Here is an 18,601-nt window from a genome sequence, read left to right on the forward strand (position 1 = left end):
TACCTTTTATTGTGCACCAAACGTCTAATATTTGTCCAAATGACATGGAATTTGGCACATGCGACCGAATTGAGTCTAGAAGCAAGTATGCCAAATTTGGTGAAGATCGGTTCAGATATAGCTATAGCTCCCATACATATTATTCATCCGATTTGTTATTTTTGTCCTCCGCAGCCGTAATATGCACTCTGTGACAACAATATTTGGGGAAATATATCAAATGCAGCTCAGAAATACCTTTGCTAAATTTTATCGAGATCGGTTCCGATTTGGATATAGCTCCCATATATATTTGAAATTAATTGTTAATTGCTCTACTAAATTAGCAGAGTGGTGTAGGGTATCATAAAGTCGGCCCGCCTTTAAGACTTTCTTTAGTGTTTTTTTTTTTTTTTTGAGGAGGAGGAGGAAGGCCCCTCTTCTCTTTTCCGCCCTTCCCTTTGGGTCCTGTCCAGAATTTTCTCTTCGAGAATGTATTTCTATATAAATATGGCTATTTATGTATTTGCATCTATCACTGCATTTGCCATTGCTGCTGTTGTCATATGCACTTTGCAGAGAGTTGGTGTGTGTGTCAGTCTGTTTGTTGTTTGAGGAATTGCATATCACACTCCAACGCACACGCACACATCTGCATCCAAATGTGCCTTTTGGTTTTGTGTGTGTGTGTATTTGACTGCCGTTGAAATGCTGTGCTGTGCTGTGCGGTAACGCATATTTGCAATCTAAATTCTAAATGTGTTTGAAGGTAAACCAGCCATTTTCAAGTCATGGATTTTAACCGCTTTCCTAAAGGCTTCCTCAAATACCCGCACTTTCTTTTGGGCTCTCGTCCTCCCCCATATCCCCCTTTCTCGCTCTCTCTCTCTCCCTCTCTGCCGTCATATGGAAAACCATTAATGGGGGGTGGGGGGGTGTTTATGTGGGAGGATGTTCCGTTAGGTGATATTGTTATTGGCCCTTCGTATGAATGCTCCACCGGTTCGGGATTCGAGTTGACTTTGGATTTGGGTTTGCTGTGGCATTTATATTTTGTGACATTTTATCCTGGCAAAAGGCAAAAATAATAACAATAATAACAACAACAAGAGCCATATACATTCCTATTGTTTGTTAAATTGTCATTTTATGAATGTGGATGGGTGCGAGGGTGTGTGTGTCTGTGTGGATTCGACTTTGTTGGTTTGTGCATTTGACACTTGTGTGTGTGCGTCTGTGTGCGTGTGGTTGTATTGGTATGATATGTGATCCTGATCCACATAATTTTCAATGCAAATGTCACCAAAAGAGTGAGAATACCATGACCGTGTGTGAGAGTATCATATTTGTCATTTTTAAAAGCAGTCTTGTTTATGGGTGTATGTGTGTGTGGGTGCGTGTGTGTGTATGCTCTTTTGTGAGACTGTGTTTCGCTGTGATATATCACATTCACTTGTCAGAGGTTGGGTGTATAAGAATGTCAGTTCTCTCGTGTGTGTGTGTGTGTCTGTGTTTATTTATCATTGTCGCCATTCTCGCGTAATAGTGGATCAAATTTAAAATGATTTAATTTAACGGCATTGAGGGGCTGTAAAAGGATATGTTCTGGAAAAATTTACAAAAACGAGACATAAGGAAGAATTGGAAAAAAATTGGGATCCACTTTTTTAAAGAATACTTTTCGAGGAAGAAAATAAAAGGGGATTTTTTAAAGAATATTTTTAAGAATATTTTTTTAAGAATATTTTTCAAGGACGAAAATAAACGTGGATTTTTTAAAGAATATTTTTCAAGGATGAAAATAAACGTGGATTTTTTTAAAGAATATTTTTGAAGGACGAAAATAAACGTGGGTTTTTTAAAGAATATTTTCAAGGACCAAAATAAACGTGGATTTTTGAAAGAGTATTTTCTCAAGGACGAAAATAAACGTGGATTTTTTAAAGAATATTTTTTCAAGGACTAAAATAAACGTGGATTTTTTAAAGAATATTTTTTCAAGGACCAATCAAACGTGGATTTTTTAAAGAATATTTTTTCAAGGACCAATCAAACGTGGATTTTTTAAAGAATATTTTTTCAAGGACCAATCAAACGTGGATTTTTTAAAGAATATTTTTCAAGGACCAATCAAACGTGGATTTTTTAAAGAATATTTTTTCAAGGACCAATCAAACGTGGATTTTTGAAAGAGTATTTTCTCAAGGACCAATCAAACGTGGATTTTTTAAAGAATATTTTTTCAAGGACCAATCAAACGTGGATTTTTGAAAGAGTATTTTCTCAAGGACGAAAATAAACGTGGATTTTTTAAAGAATATTTTTCAAGGACTAAAATAAACGTGGATTTTTTAAAGAATATTTTTTCAAGGACCAATCAAACGTGGATTTTTTAAAGAATATTTTTTCAAGGACCAATCAAACGTGGATTTTTTAAAGAATATTTTTTCAAGGACCAATCAAACGTGGATTTTTTAAAGAATATTTTTTCAAGGACCAATCAAACGTGGATTTTTTAAAGAATATTTTTTCAAGGACCAATCAAACGTGGATTTTTTAAAGAATATTTTTTCAAGGACCAATCAAACGTGGATTTTTTAAAGAATATTTTTTCAAGGACCAATCAAACGTGGATTTTTTAAAGAATATTTTTTCAAGGACCAATCAAACGTGGATTTTTTAAAGAATATTTTTTCAAGGACCAATCAAACGTGGATTTTTTAAAGAATATTTTTTCAAGGACCAATCAAACGTGGATTTTTTAAAGAATATTTTTTCAAGGACCAATCAAACGTGGATTTTTTAAAGAATATTTTTTCAAGGACCAATCAAACGTGGATTTTTTAAAGAATATTTTTTCAAGGACGAAAATAAACGGTGATTTTTTAAAGAATATTTTTCAAGGACTAAAATAGACGTGGATTTTTAAACAATATTTTTTCAAGGACCAATCAAACGTGGATTTTTTAAAGAATATTTTTTCAAGGACGAAAATAAACGGGGATTTCTTAAAAAAATTTTTCAAGGACGAAAATAAACGTGGATTTTTTAAAGAATACTTTTTCAAGGACTAAAATAGACGTGGGTTTTTAAAGAATATTTTTTCAAGGACCAATCAAACTTGGATTTTTTAAAGAATATTTTTCAAGCACTAAAATAAACATGGATCTTTTTAAAGAATATTTTTTCAAGGACGAAAATAAACGTGGATTTTTTGAGAATATTTTTCAAGGACGAAAATAAACGTGGATTTTTAAAGAATAGTTTTCAAGGACGAAAATAAACGTGGATTTTTAGAGAATATTTTTCAAGGACTAAAATAAACGTGGATTTTTAGAGAATAGTTTTCAAGGACGAAAATAAACGTGGATTTTTTAAAGAATAGTTTTCAAGGACGAAAATAAACGTGGATTTTTAGAGAATATTTTTCAAGGACTAAAATAAACGTGGATTTTTAGAGAATAGTTTTCAAGGACGAAAATAAACGTGGATTTTTTTAAAGAATATTTTTCAAGAACCAAAGGCCCACAAAACGTGGATTTTTTAAAGAATATTTTTCAAGGACCAAAGGCCCACAAAACGTGGATTTTTTAAAGAATATTTTTCAAGGACCAAAGGCCTACAAAACGTGATTTTTTTAAATAATATTTTTCAAGGACCAAAGGCCCACAAAACGTGGATTTTTTTAAAGAATATTTTTCAAGGACCAAAGGCCCACAAAACGTGGATTTTTTTAAAGAATATTTTTCAAGGACCAAAGGCCCACAAAACGTGGATTTTTTTAAAGAATATTTTTCAAGGACCAAAGGCCCACAAAACGTGGATTTTTTTTAAAGAATATTTTTCAAGGACCAAAAGCCCACAAAACGTGGATTTTTTTAAAGAATATTTTTCAAGGACCAAAGGCCCACAAAACGTGGATTTTTTTAAAGAATATTTCTCAAGGACCAAAGGCCCACAAAACGTGGATTTTTTAAAGAATATTTTTCAAGGACCAAAGGCCCACAAAACGTGGATTTTTTAAAGAATATTTTTCAAGGACCAAAGGCCCACAAAACGTGGATTTTTTAAAGAATATTTTTCAAGGACCAAAGGCCCACAAAACGTGGATTTTTTAAAGAATATTTTTCAAGGACCAAAGGCCCACAAAACGTGGATTTTTTAAAGAATATTTTTCAAGGACCAAAGGCCCACAAAACGTGGATTTTTTAAAGAATATTTTTCAAGGACCAAAGGCCCACAAAACGTGGATTTTTTAAAGAATATTTTTCAAGGACCAAAGGCCCACAAAACGTGGATTTTTTAAAGAATATTTTTCAAGGACCAAAGGCCCACAAAACGTGGATTTTTTAAAGAATATTTTTCAAGGACCAAAGGCCCACAAAACGTGGATTTTTTAAAGAATATTTTTCAAGGACCAAAGGCCCACAAAACGTGGATTTTTTAAAGAATATTTTTCAAGGACCAAAGGCCCACAAAACGTGGATTTTTTAAAGAATATTTTTCAAGGACCAAAGGCCCACAAAACGTGGATTTTTTAAAGAATATTTTTCAAGGACCAAAGGCCCACAAAACGTGGATTTTTTAAAGAATATTTTTCAAGGACTAAACGTTAATTTTTTAGAGAATACTTTTCAAGGACTAAACGTGATTTTTTAGAGAATATTTTTCAAGGACTAAACATGGATATTTTACAGAATATTTTTCAAGGACTAAACATGGATTTTTTAGAGAATATTTTTCAAGGACTAAACGTGGATTTTTTAGAGAATATTTTTCAAAGACTAAACGTGGATTTTTTAGAGAATATTTTTCAAGGACTAAACGTGGATTTTTTTAAGAATATTTTTCAAGGATGAAAATAAACTTGTTTTTTTTAAAGAATATTTTTCAAGGACCAAAGGCCCACAAAACGTGGATTTTTTAAAGAATATTTTTCAAGGCCCACAAAACGTGAATTTGTTAAAGAATGTTTTTCAATGACGAAAATAAACGTGGGTTTTTTAAAGAATAATTTTCAAGGACCAAAGTCCAGCAAAACGTGGGTTTTTTAAAGAATAATTTTCAAGGACCAAAATAAACGTGGATTTTTTAAAGAATATTTTTCAAGGACCAAAATAAACGTGGATTTTTTAAAGAATATTTTTGATGGTGACGTCTATATTTGAATTTCCACATCTGAGTTTAAGGTACCAAAAGAGACCTAAATTGCAAATTTCAGGGTTCCAGCTCAACCCTTCTATCAATACAAAATTAAGTACTATTTAGTACTTTTCGTACAATTATAGTACACTAACATTAACTACAATCACTAACAGTAATATATATATATATATCAAATTTGAAGACTACAGCCCTATCCCTTCACTCAATACCAAATTTAGTACTTTTCGTACAGTAATGGTAGACATTTCCAAAATCCCTCTATATCTCCACCCCAGATGCCAAAAGAGACCTCAATATCAAATTTTAAGGTTCCAGCTCATTCCTTCAATAAATCCAAATTAAGTACTATTTAGTACTTTTCGCACAATTATAGTACACAATTCCAAAATCACTTCCACGTCTCAATTTTGGTATCTGCAAATAAAGTGAGGAACCTCATTTTGTAACCATTCCTGTGTGGCGCGTGCTGAGTACGAAGGTTCTTAGTCCTGTTGGATTGTCAAAGGTCTGCGGCCAAAATGTTTGCGTGCCCACCCTGCTTATCAAACTTACTTTCCTGCTTTGATTCTCATACCAAGTTTCAATTTTTTACCTCTATCCTTTCACATAATAGTAGTTATCCATTCACATGGTACCATTTCAAAAGTTTAGTACCATTTTTAAAACTTTTCGTAACCTTAAAGTTCGAAACCCTTTGGTTTATCTTTTCTGCACTCCATCTGTGACCCTCATTCCAAATTTTAGAGTCCTAACTCATTTAGATTGTCCAATACAAAGTATTGAATATTTAATGCATTTTAGTACTTTTGTATCCTTTTAGTACAAATTTCAAAAAAACCCTGCCTCAAAAATTCCACCCAATTCCTAAACCATAAAAAATAAATCCCAAGATAATTCTTAAGAAAGTCTCTTTTTTTATTCCAAATACTCTCTCGATTTCTGTAGTTTTGAAACTCCCCCTCAAAAGAAAATTTCAATACTCCCAGCTGTAAATAAAAATTTGTCATTATTTTTTTTATTTAAGGCAATGCCATTTGATGTTGTTATTATTTATTGTCTGATTTTCATATGAATTATTATACGGTTTGAAATATCGACATTTTACACAAATGCATGCACACATACATACCCAGCAAGTGCACTTGGAACGCACATACACACACTCACACACACTCTCACACACTGACAGACCAAAAGTCATAAAACAAGAAAGAAAACAACAACAAATATTACACTTGAGTTATCACAAGCGATAAATAAGCATGCATTGAATTATGTTTGCGTCTGTATGTGTGTGTGTGTGTGTGTACGTGTGTCCATGTGAATAGATATTTTTTTTAAATTTATGATTTTTGCTACAAATTTCAAAATCATGCAAATTACATACATGCAGTATGTGTGTGTTTTTGTGTGTGTGAAAAAAGTAATCCTTTCAAATTCTTTGCTTCTGTTTTTTTTTTTTTTTGCTCCGTTCTCCCTTCGAATATTTGTTCCATTTGTCTGTATTTCTGTCTATCTGTCACTATGTCCATTTGTCCGAATGAGATAATAATTTTGAAAAACTATGTTTGATATCTAACATATGTATGTATTTAGGTTTTTTATGTTTAACATCAATTGTTGATATTTTGTTATGGATTTGTTTAAAAGATTAAAGGGAAAAATTTGAGTTTTTGAAAATATTTAAAAATAAGTAAAAATAGCAAAAAATTGAAAATTTGTGAAAAAATTCACGTTTTCCTTATTTGTAGGAAAACTTTAGTAGATTTTAAAAGTAAAGTTAAATATAAAAGACACGGGTCTCGGCAAATTTACAGTCCAAACTAATTTAAGTCGAGGAGGCATGTTCCCCTCGCTCCCACATTCTTTGACATTTTCGCATTCAGATTCCTTGTAATCCTTACATTTTAGGTTCATAGTGTATTTAACAATATTACTGGTAACAATTCAAAGATTATTTTGGTCATCCTTTTTAACCCTCAATCGAGTTAGCAAAGGGGTCTTTTTGGTCCTTTTTTCAAAAAGCCACTAAAAAACTCCCCTTAAACGGAAACATAGCGAGATAAAATATTTTAAAACCAGTAAAGAAAGTCCTAAAGTCGGGCGGGGCCGATTTTATGATACCCTACACCACTTTGCTAATTTAGTTGAGCTCCGCTAATAATTAAAAGTTTTTATGGGAGAATTCAATCATACACGCTATGATTATAATTATCATTTAAAATTCAAAGGACTAAATATGCCGAACCATTTGTATCTTTTAAATTCGGACTTGTGTTGCCCATTTGGTGCTAATTTAAAATCGGATGAGAATATATATGGCTATATCCAAATCGCAACCGATCTCGATAAATTTTGGCAAAGATATTTCTGAGCTGTATTTGATATATTTCCCTGAATATCGTTGTTACGGAGTGCATATTACGACTGTGGGTAACAAATACAATAAATCGGATGAACAATATATATGGGAGCTATAACTATATCTGAACCGATCTTCACCAAATTTGGCATACTACCTTCTAGACTAAATTCGGTCGTATGTGCCAAATTCCATCCCATTTGGACAAATATTAGACGTTTGGTGCACAATAAATGGTAAATCGGACGAAGTTATATATGGGAGCTATATCCAAATCTGAACCGATCTCGATAAAATTTGGCAAAGATATTTCTGAGCTGCATTTGATATATTTCCCCAAATATTGTTGTTACAGAGTGCATATTACGGCTGCGGAGGACAAAAATAACAAATCGGATGAACAATATATATGGGAGCTATAGCTATATCTGAACCGATTTCGATAAAATTTGGCATACTTATTTTCAGGCCTAATTTGGTTGTATGTGCAAAATTTCATACTATTCGGGCTGATATTACACGTTTGGTGCACAATAAAAGGCAAATCGGACGAAGATATATATGGGAGCTATATCTAAATTTTTACCGATTATCTCCAATTTCAATAGGGTTTGTCCTTGGGCCAAACAAATGTTGTTTGCAAAATTTCATTTCAATCGGATAATAAATGCGACCTGCATTTTGTTCACAAAAATACATGGACAGACGGACGGACTGACATGCATAAATCAACCCAGAAAGTGATTCTATGCAGATCATCAAAAGGAACTATGGGTCTATCTCGTTTCCTTTTGCCTGTTACAAACAAATGCACAAAGACATAATACCCTGACCACCTTGTGGTGTAGGGTATAAAAATATTCGCCATTTCGGCCCAAGTTAAAATTCTACAACAGGTCCCAGAATACTTTGAAACTCCAGAACTTAACTAAAAGCTAGTAATTCATACAGGGTGAAATGAAATATCTGCAACCAACTTCAGACTGCTGCAAATTCCAAAACCACTCGTCCGACAGATGTTAAAATTATTCCAGTGACAGCACATTATATTATTTAGAAGGGGACAAAAGCATTTTGGTGAGAATTTTCCAGAAACAAAAAGTTATTCGTGATGGAATTCAAGCATGATAGTGTAATTTCTTTATATGTGGCTGGAAAACCACAAGCAGCTATCCTTAGAGCACTCCAGCATTTAAATGTGAATAAATCTTTTGAGTCTCGTAACATCGCTCGTTACCGTGATACTGGTAGCGTAGCCCGACGTCAAGGAAGTGGACAGAGGAAAACAGCAACATCAGCAGAAATGGTTCGAAAAGTAAAGAATCGACTTCATCGAAACCTGCGTCGCAGTGGCTGAAAAATTGCTCGTGGGCTGAACATATCGTAATATTCGATTCGGCAAATATTGAAAAAAGAGCTCGGGGTAAAGTCATTGAAATTCCAAAAAGCGCAAGAACTTACACCGCAACCGAAAGAAAATAGACACAAAAGAGCTAAAAAGTTGCTTCGCTTGGCCGAAAGTGGTGAACTGCCGAATTTGGTTGTCCCCAATTAGAAAACATTCGTTGTCCAGCAGTTTGTAAACAACCAAAATGATGCTGTTTACTTGCCAAAGAGGTCAGCTGATAATGTGCACCTTCGGTTGGCCACCAGAATTCAAGCACCGGCCACGGTGATGGTATGGGCCGCCATAACAGCCGATGGTCGCTCTCCGATCGTATTAATCGCATCAGAATAAATGCCAAATATTATCGCGAAAATATTCTATAGGGTGTATTAAGGCCTTGGGCACGAAAACATTTTGGCCGCAGACCTGGACATTCCTAACAGGACTCAGCATGCGTCACCCAAGAACGGTTACAAAATGAGGTTCCTCGCTTCATTTCCAGCCCACAATGACCACCAAAATCTCTGGATACCAACCCGTTGGACTATTGTGCCTGGAGTATTTTGGAAAGCAAGGTTGGCACTAGAAAATACCAAAGTGTCGATCGCCGGGAATGGGCCAAAATACCGCAGAGCAACATTCGGGCAGCGTGTGACGGTTTCATTGGCCGTTTGAAGGCCATAATTCGTGCCAAAGGTGACCAATTCGAACAAAGCTAAACTTATTCTAAAATTTGATGCGACATGATCTCCGACATTTTTTGCTTTCATACAAAAAAATTAAAAATAAATGTAAAAATTATGGTGTTTGACTTTGTGGCAGTTTTTTTATCTCACCCTGTATATACCATAAAAAATATCATCATTTTTGGATTACTTTTTTACCTTGGAAAAATAATATGCCCATAAGAACAAAACTTTCGAAATATTTCAAAATTCAAATTCAACAAATTTCTCTCTCTCTCTCTCTTTTCAGACTCTGCCCCAACTCCCATGAATGTCAAAAACTCAAATCCTATTTCAACCTTCAAATATCTCTCCATTATATCTACTGCAAACTGCACAATAAAGAACAACTGTGATTCTTAGAGCAACTCAATTCTACAAAAGGATTCAAGCCCAAGAAAAAAATCAGGACGACTAGCTCTAGCTTAAAATACAACAACAACAACAAAATGGATAAATTCTACTCATTTTTGCTGATAACCCTCATTGTGACAACACATTGGTCCACGCCCACCCTGACACAAATGTTAAATGGTAGGAGAGAGAAATAATTTGCTATTGATAATGACTTCAATAATAAATTTGTATTTTTTTTTTTAATTTTTTTTTCCAGAACCCAACATGCAACTGGATCCAGATCCCGAATTTATTGGCACCATTAACAATGTCACATTTCCCGCAGGCCGTGAGGCCATATTGGCCTGTTCCGTAAGGAATTTGGGGAAAAATAAGGTAGGGTAGATAAAATATTTAAACTTTGAAAAAAATGAAAATATTATTGATCAAAAATAATTGCAAAATATTTACAAAAGAAAGTCCTTGAAGATTTTTTCAGAACAAAAATCCTGTTACAAAATTTCGCCACATTTGTTTAAAAATATTTTTTACTAATTTACCTTGGGCCGAAAAAAAATATTCTTTAAAAAATCCACGTTTAGTCCTGGAAATATCTTCTCAGAAAAATCCAAGTTTTTAAAAATATTCTTTAAAAAATCCACGTTTAGTCCTGGAAATATCTTCTCAGAAAAATCCAAGTTTTTAAAAATATTCTTTAAAAAATCCACGTTTAGTCCTGGAAATATCTTCTCAGAAAAATCCAAGTTTTGAAAAATATTCTTTAAAAAACCCACGTTTAGTCCTGGAAATATCTTCTCAGAAAAATCCAAGTTTTGAAAAATATTCTTTAAAAAATCCACGTTTAGTCCTGGAAATATCTTCTCAGAAAAATCCAAGTTTTGAAAAATATTCTTTAAAAAATCCACGTTTAGTCCTGGAAATATCTTCTCAGAAAAATCCAAGTTTTGAAAAATATTCTTTAAAAAATCCACGTTTAGTCCTGGAAATATCTTCTCAAAAAATCGAAGTTTTGAAAAATATTCCTTAAAAATTCCACGTTTAGTTCTGGAAATATCTTCTCAGAAAAATCGAAGTTTTGAAAAATATTCCTTAAAAAATCCACGCTTAGTCCTTGAAAAATATTCCTTAAAAAATCCACGCTTAGTCCTTGAAAAATATTCCTTAAAAAATCCACGCTTAGTCCTTGAAAAATATTCCTTAAAAAATCCACGCTTAGTCCTTGAAAAATATTCCTTAAAAAATCCACGCTTAGTCCTTGAAAAATATTCCTTAAAAAATCCACGCTTAGTCCTTGAAAAATATTCCTTAAAAAATCCACGCTTAGTCCTTGAAAAATATTCCTTAAAAAATCCACGCTTAGTCCTTGAAAAATATTCCTTAAAAAATCCACGCTTAGTCCTTGAAAAATATTCCTTAAAAAATCCACGCTTAGTCCTTGAAAAATATTCCTTAAAAAATCCACGCTTAGTCCTTGAAAAATATTCCTTAAAAAATCCACGCTTAGTCCTTGAAAAATATTCCTTAAAAAATCCACGCTTAGTCCTTGAAAAATATTCCTTAAAAAATTCACGCTTAGTCCTTGAAAAATATTCCTTAAAAAATCCACGATTGAAAAATATTCCTTAAAAAATCCACGATTGAAAAATATTCCTTAAAAAATCCACGCTTAGTCCTTGAAAAATATTCCTTAAAAAATTCACGCTTAGTCCTTGAAAAATATTCCTTAAAAAATCCACGCTTAGACCTTGAAAAATATTCCTTAAAAAATCCACGCTTAGTCCTTGAAAAATATTCCTTAAAAAATCCACGCTTAGTCCTTGAAAAATATTCTTTAAAAAAATTCACGTTTAGTCCTGGAAATATCTTCTCAGAAAAATCAAATTTTAGTCCTTCAAAAATATTCTTTCAAAAATCCACGTTTAGTCCTGGAAATATCTTCTCAGAAAAATCCACGTTTAGTCCTTGAAAAATATTCTTTAAAAAATCCACGTTTAGTCCTTAAAAAATATTCTTTAAAAAATCCACGTTTAGTCCTTGAAAAATATTCTTTGAAAAATCCATGTTTAGTCCTTGAAAAAATATTCTCAGAAAAATCCACGTTTAATCCTTGATAAATATTCTCAGAAAAATCCAAGTTTAGTCCTTGAAAAAAATTCTTTAAAAAATCCAAGTTTTATTCTTGGAAAATATTCTATAAAAAAAATCATGTTTTATTCTAGGTCGGTTGGCTGCGGGCCTCAGACCAGACAGTGTTGGCCCTCCAGGGACGTGTGGTCACGCACAACGCCCGCATAAGTGTCATGCACGAGGATATGCACACCTGGAAGTTGAAAATAAGTAAATTGCGTGAAAGCGATCGTGGTTGCTATATGTGTCAGATCAATACTAGCCCCATGAAGAAGCAAGTCGGATGTATCGATGTTCAAGGTAATGGCTCTTTGGAAATTCTATTCAAAATTGCAAAAAATTGCATTTTTTCCCTCTTCGCAGTTCCTCCAGATATTATTAATGAAGAATCGTCCTCGGATTTGGCGGTGCAAGAGGGCGAAGATGCCACCCTGGTTTGCAAGGCCACGGGCAATCCAACGCCACGGGTCACCTGGCGTCGGGAAGATGGTGAAATGATTTTGTTGCGTAAGCCAGGCAGTCGGGAACTGATGAGAGGTGAGTTTTACATTCTCGGGAGAAAGAAAAATTGAGAATGACAGAGAGAGAGAGAGAAATAGTTCAAATTTGGAAATTTAAGAGAGAGAGAGAAAGATTTTTTGAAAAATGAATTAATCTCCGTCATTTCAGTTGAATCCTTCCAAGGTCCGGCCTTGAAACTGGCCCGCCTCGAAAGACGTCAAATGGGTGCCTATTTGTGTATAGCCTCCAATGATGTACCTCCAGCGGTTAGCAAGCGGGTGTCTCTCAGTGTACAATGTAAGTTAGCAAAATCTCTGGCACATTATCCCCCAAATAACCTCTCTCTTTCTCCCTGAAATGTATAATTTCCAGTTGCCCCCATGGTTCGGGCGCCAAGCCAACTGCTGGGTACGCCCCTCGGCTCCGATGTCCAATTGGAATGTCAGGTTGAGGCATCGCCATCTCCCGTTTCCTATTGGCTCAAAGGCGCCAGGACATCGAGTGGCTTTAATAGCAACAGTGCTTTGGAGACGGGACAACCCGGACCGGAAATGTTATTGGATGGGTAAGAATTCCACCCAAAAAATGGGAGAATTGGAAGTATTAATAAAAGGTTTTATTTTCTTTTTTGTATTGAACCAGACCCAAATATTCCATAACCGAGAAACGGGATGGCTATCGTGGCATTATGCTGCTCACCGTGCGCTCATTTTCACCCTCCGATGTGGGTACCTATCACTGTGTCAGCACGAATTCTTTGGGTCGGGCTGAGGGTACTCTGAGATTATATGGTAAGACTTAGAGGAGAAGATTTTCTAAGGCGGTCTATTGTAATTGACTTTGGTCCTTTTTTATATAGAAATCAAACTGCATCCTGGCATAGCGACCATAAATGATGATCAACTGAATTTTATTGGCGGTAAGTATCGTAAGTATTTCCCAAAAATATTCTTTAAAAAATCCACGTTTATTTTAGTCCTTGAAAAAATATTGTTTAAAAAATCCACGTTTATTTTAGTCCTTGAAAAAATATTGTTTAAAAAATCCACGTTTATTTTAGTCCTTGAAAAAATATTGTTTAAAAAATCCACGTTTATTTTAGTCCTTGAAAAAATATTGTTTAAAAAATCCACGTTTATTTTAGTCCTTGAAAAAATATTGTTTAAAAAATCCACGTTTATTTTAGTCCTTGAAAAAATATTGTTTAAAAAATCCACGTTTATTTTAGTCCTTGAAAAAATATTGTTTAAAAAATCCACGTTTATTTTAGTCCTTGAAAAAATATTGTTTAAAAAATCCACGTTTATTTTAGTCCTTGAAAAAATATTGTTTAAAAAATCCACGTTTATTTTAGTCCTTGAAAAATATTGTTTAAAAAATCCACGTTTATTTTAGTCCTTGAAAAAATATTGTTTAAAAAATCCACGTTTATTTTAGTCCTTGAAAAAATATTGTTTAAAAAATCCACGTTTATTTTAGTCCTTGAAAAAATATTGTTTAAAAAATCCACGTTTATTTTAGTCCTTGAAAAAATATTGTTTAAAAAATCCACGTTTATTTTAGTCCTTGAAAAAATATTGTTTAAAAAATCCACGTTTATTTTAGTCCTTGAAAAAATATTGTTTAAAAAATCCACGTTTATTTTAGTCCTTGAAAAAATATTGTTTAAAAAATCCACGTTTATTTTAGTCCTTGAAAAAATATTGTTTAAAAAATCCACGTTTATTTTAGTCCTTGAAAAAATATTGTTTAAAAAATCCACGTTTATTTTAGTCCTTGAAAAAATATTGTTTAAAAAATCCACGTTTATTTTAGTCCTTGAAAAAATATTGTTTAAAAAATCCACGTTTATTTTAGTCCTTGAAAAAATATTGTTTAAAAAATCCACGTTTATTTTAGTCCTTGAAAAAATATTGTTTAAAAAATCCACGTTTATTTTAGTCCTTGAAAAAATATTGTTTAAAAAATCCACGTTTATTTTAGTCCTTGAAAAAATATTGTTTAAAAAATCCACGTTTATTTTAGTCCTTGAAAAAAATATTGTTTAAAAAATCCACGTTTATTTTCGTCCTTGAAAAAATATTCTTTAAAAAATTCACGTTTATTTTCGTCCTTGAAAAATATTGTTTAAAAAATCCACGTTTATTTTCGTCCTTGAAAAAATATTCTTTAAAAAATCCACGTTTATTTTCGTCCTTGAAAAAATATTGTTTAAAAAATCCACTTTTATTTTCGTCCTTGAAAAAATATTCTATAAAACATCCACGTTTAATTTTCGTCCTTGAAAAAATATTCTTTAAAACATCCACGTTTAATTTTCGTCCTTGAAAAAATATTCTTTAAAAAATCCACGTTTATTTTAGTCCTTGAAAAAATATTCTTTAAAAAATCCACGTTTATTTTAGTCCTTGAAAAAATATTCTTTAAAAAATCCACGTTTATTTTAGTCCTTGAAAAAATATTCTTTAAAAAATCCACGTTTATTTTAGTCCTTGAAAAATATTCTTTAAAAAATCCACGTTTATTTTAGTCCTTGAAAAATATTCTTTAAAAAATCCACGATTATTTTAGTCCTCGGCAAAATATTCTTTAAAAAATCCACGTTTTTTTCGTCCTTGAAAAAATATTCTTTAAAAAATCCACGTTTTTTTCGTCCTTGAAAAAATATTCTTTAAAAAATCCACGTTTATTTTAGTCCTTGAAAAAATATTCTTTAAAAAATCCACGTTTATTTTAGTCCTCGCAAAATATTGTTAAAAAATCCACGTTTTTTTCGTCCTTGAAAAAATATTCTTTAAAAAATCCACGTTTATTTTAGTCCTTGAAAAAATATTCTTTAAAAAATCCACGTTTATTTTAGTCCTTGAAAAAATATTCTTTAAAAAATCCACGTTTATTTTAGTCCTTGAAAAAATATTCTTTAAAAAATCCACGTTTATTTTAGTCCTTGAAAAAATAATCTTTTAAAAAATCCACGTTAATTTTAGCCCTTGAAAAAATATTCTTTAAAAAATCCACGTTTATTTTAGTCCTTGAAAAAATAATCTTTTAAAAAATCCACGTTAATTTTAGCCCTTGAAAAAATATTCTTTAAAAAATCCACGTTTATTTTAGTCCTTGAAAAAATATTTTTTAAAAAATCCACGTTTATTTTAGTCCTTGAAAAAATATTTTTTAAAAAATCCACGTTTATTTTAGTCCTTGAAAAAATATTCCTTAAAAAATCCACGTTTATTTTAGTCCTTGAAAAAATATTCTTTAAAAAATCCACGTTTATTTTAGTCCTCGGAAAAATATTCTTTAAAAAATCCACGCCTATGTTTGTCATTGAAAAATATTCTTTAAAAAATCCTCGCCTTTGTTTCTTTTTTTTTCATTATTCCATATCTTTAAAAATCATTCAATTACACTTCATTTTCAAATCCTAATTATTTACTTATGTCTCTTTCGTCCTTGTTGTTTTTGCAGGCCTGGAAGAATCGCGCAATGCAGCACAAACGACAGCTAGAATAACAGCAACGAGACAAAGCATATCATGGCTACACATATCGCCAGCACTTGTGCTAACGACACATATCCTCTGCTCCACACCTTTGACATCGGCAATCTTAAGATGGCTAAGTAGAGGCTTAGCCCTAAGATGATGCAAATCGGCTTTAGAATAAGAAACCACACTCAGACAAACAAACACAATTACTCACACACACACACAGAAACGTACACACATCAAAGCCCACATATACATGCATATATAATAAATGTATAATTGTATACATATAAAATTGAAGGACATAGACATTTATATAGACATATATATATAAGATACTCATACATATATACATATATACAAACACATCTACAGTCGTCATATAAGGACATTAGCGTATTGAAAGAGAGAGTCGTCGTTTGTCCTTTCTTTCTTCACGCACTCACACACAAACACACTAGCATAAAATAACAAGAAGAAGAAGAAGAAAAAATACTCATGAATTACATAGAAATATAATTTACATTAATATTGGCGAGAAAAACAAGTGCGAACATGCAGAAAAAAGGAAAGAAAAGGATTATAAGATATAAATTAGAAGGCATTAATTATATATACTATTACATATAGATATACAGACATATTCGTACATATGTACGTACATTTAAGTTTTTCAGTTTTTTTTTTTTTTTTTTTTTGTTACCTGCAAACATTTTTGAAAATATATTTCAAAATAATTTCATACCCATTCTATGGCTTAAAATTTTATCGACGTTTTTTTAACGAGCCAGTGATCCTAAAAATAATTAAGCACATACTAGTCATTTAAAAAAAATATTTTTTATTCTTTTCTATTTCCTTCTTGTCTGTGGCGATGCTACACGAAAATCACATTAAATTACATTTAAATTTTAAAAACATTGCCGCTCAGAGAGTCGCGCATTTATATTCTCCCAATTTTGTTACTCTCCGATTAACAGTGCCTTGCTCACAATATATGCATTAGCAGCGGTAAGAAACACCCTTTTGCCATGGCAAATCAACGGCAAATGAAAATCAAGAGAGAGAATACATATGTTTTGTTTATACTTTTTCGTTCGAGGCTGCTCGTACTGCCATCGGTTTTAAATGGCTCTGAATGTGAGTGGGGATAGCATTACGCTCAGTGAAGATATGCGGGCCTACTCTTGCCTGGCCCTGTTTTACAGTGCTGCCAATCTTTACTCATTGTTAATCACATGCCGCCATTGCTAAGCTAAGACACACACACACACGCACATCTAGTGGTATAAATAGCATTGCTGAATTGCCCTGTGTTTAAAGACGAATAATATTGTGAAATGTAGATGTCGCCCTGTGTTTAGTAGAGCAAACAAAAACTTGCTGTGGTGAAATGTTCTCTTTGAAATTGGTAAAACGAATTATTAAAAAAAAATTCACTGTAAATGTCAAAAAAAATTAAATGTTTTTTCAAATATAAGTAGATTTTTATATGGTTTCTTATACTACGTCATTGGGAGGCTATTATAATAGTATTATAACAGCCTCGGAACATCATGAAAATAGAAAAAATCTATTTATTTTGTTTTGTGTCTATCATGGTAGGAGAATATAGGTAGACGCATCGACGTAGCTGCTGAGACAATGAACTGTCAAACCAATTTTGGAATTGAAAATGTTGAATGAAAAATTATTTAAATTTGTAAAAATGGTTGAAAAACGCGTATTATAATAGCCTCCGAAAGACGTCGTATAAGAAAACATATAAAAAAATTGACATATGAATGTTCCCCTATCGTGGATGCATCTACCTGTATTTTTCTACCATGGTGTCTATTTTACTGAACACAGGGCGACACATTTTTCAACTTTAAACACAGGGGAATTCATCACGACTGCCACCAGATTTGCGTCTAGGGTGAAGATTGGCAACGCATTGGCAAAAATGTAATTGGCTATACCATTGAGATTTTGATGTAGAATCGCCATCAACATTCTACTATTCATGGTAAAGGCTGCACCAACCAGAAGGCAATTTGTATAACCTCCTCCATTCTTTTAGTTTGTCATTCTGTTTATAACTCCCCGAAATACTCATGTATGTATACCCTACAAAGTATATATATTCTGGATTTGTGTAAAATTCTAAGATGATTTCTATGAAGTGCGATGTCTATGAATAAAGGCTAATATTTTGTACGCATGTGTATTTTGTCGGTAGGCAGGTTAACTTCGTATAGCTCCCATATAACGTAACTCACGATATTCAGTATTTTAATGATTTTAGCGACATTATTGACCGGAATTGTTTCAAATTTCCTTTTTGGGGTGCAACAAACTAAGACAAAAATAGAGATATGCAGGCCGAAGTCTGTGTATATGCCTCCAGATACTCGGTATTTTGATTATTTTAGAGACATTATAGACCAAGAATTGTTTCAAATTTAGTATTTAAAGCTCGTAATGGTTACTACATATGCAGGCCCAAGTCTTCGTATAGTCTCCATATA

General features: G+C 32.6%; 1 protein-coding gene across 1 annotated transcript in view; it reads left to right on the top strand.

The window, feature by feature from the left end:
- LOC101893484 (lachesin) overlaps positions 1 to 16,757 on the top strand; it is a 453,169-nt gene extending 436,412 nt beyond the window's left edge. Inside the window, exons 3-11 of the mRNA XM_059130539.1 lie at positions 9,870 to 10,153; positions 10,233 to 10,351; positions 12,196 to 12,403; positions 12,467 to 12,640; positions 12,773 to 12,901; positions 12,977 to 13,169; positions 13,247 to 13,395; positions 13,464 to 13,523; positions 16,073 to 16,757. Coding sequence (XP_058986522.1) covers positions 10,069 to 10,153; positions 10,233 to 10,351; positions 12,196 to 12,403; positions 12,467 to 12,640; positions 12,773 to 12,901; positions 12,977 to 13,169; positions 13,247 to 13,395; positions 13,464 to 13,523; positions 16,073 to 16,248 — 1,293 coding nt within the window. The 5' untranslated portion in view covers positions 9,870 to 10,068 and the 3' untranslated portion in view covers positions 16,249 to 16,757. The remainder of the gene's footprint in view (positions 1 to 9,869; positions 10,154 to 10,232; positions 10,352 to 12,195; positions 12,404 to 12,466; positions 12,641 to 12,772; positions 12,902 to 12,976; positions 13,170 to 13,246; positions 13,396 to 13,463; positions 13,524 to 16,072) is intronic.
- The last annotated feature ends 1,844 nt before the right edge of the window (positions 16,758 to 18,601 follow it).

This window comes from Musca domestica, unplaced genomic scaffold (assembly GCF_030504385.1).
Source record: "Musca domestica strain aabys unplaced genomic scaffold, Musca_domestica.polishedcontigs.V.1.1 76, whole genome shotgun sequence".
Classification (NCBI taxonomy): Eukaryota; Metazoa; Arthropoda; class Insecta; order Diptera; family Muscidae; genus Musca; species Musca domestica.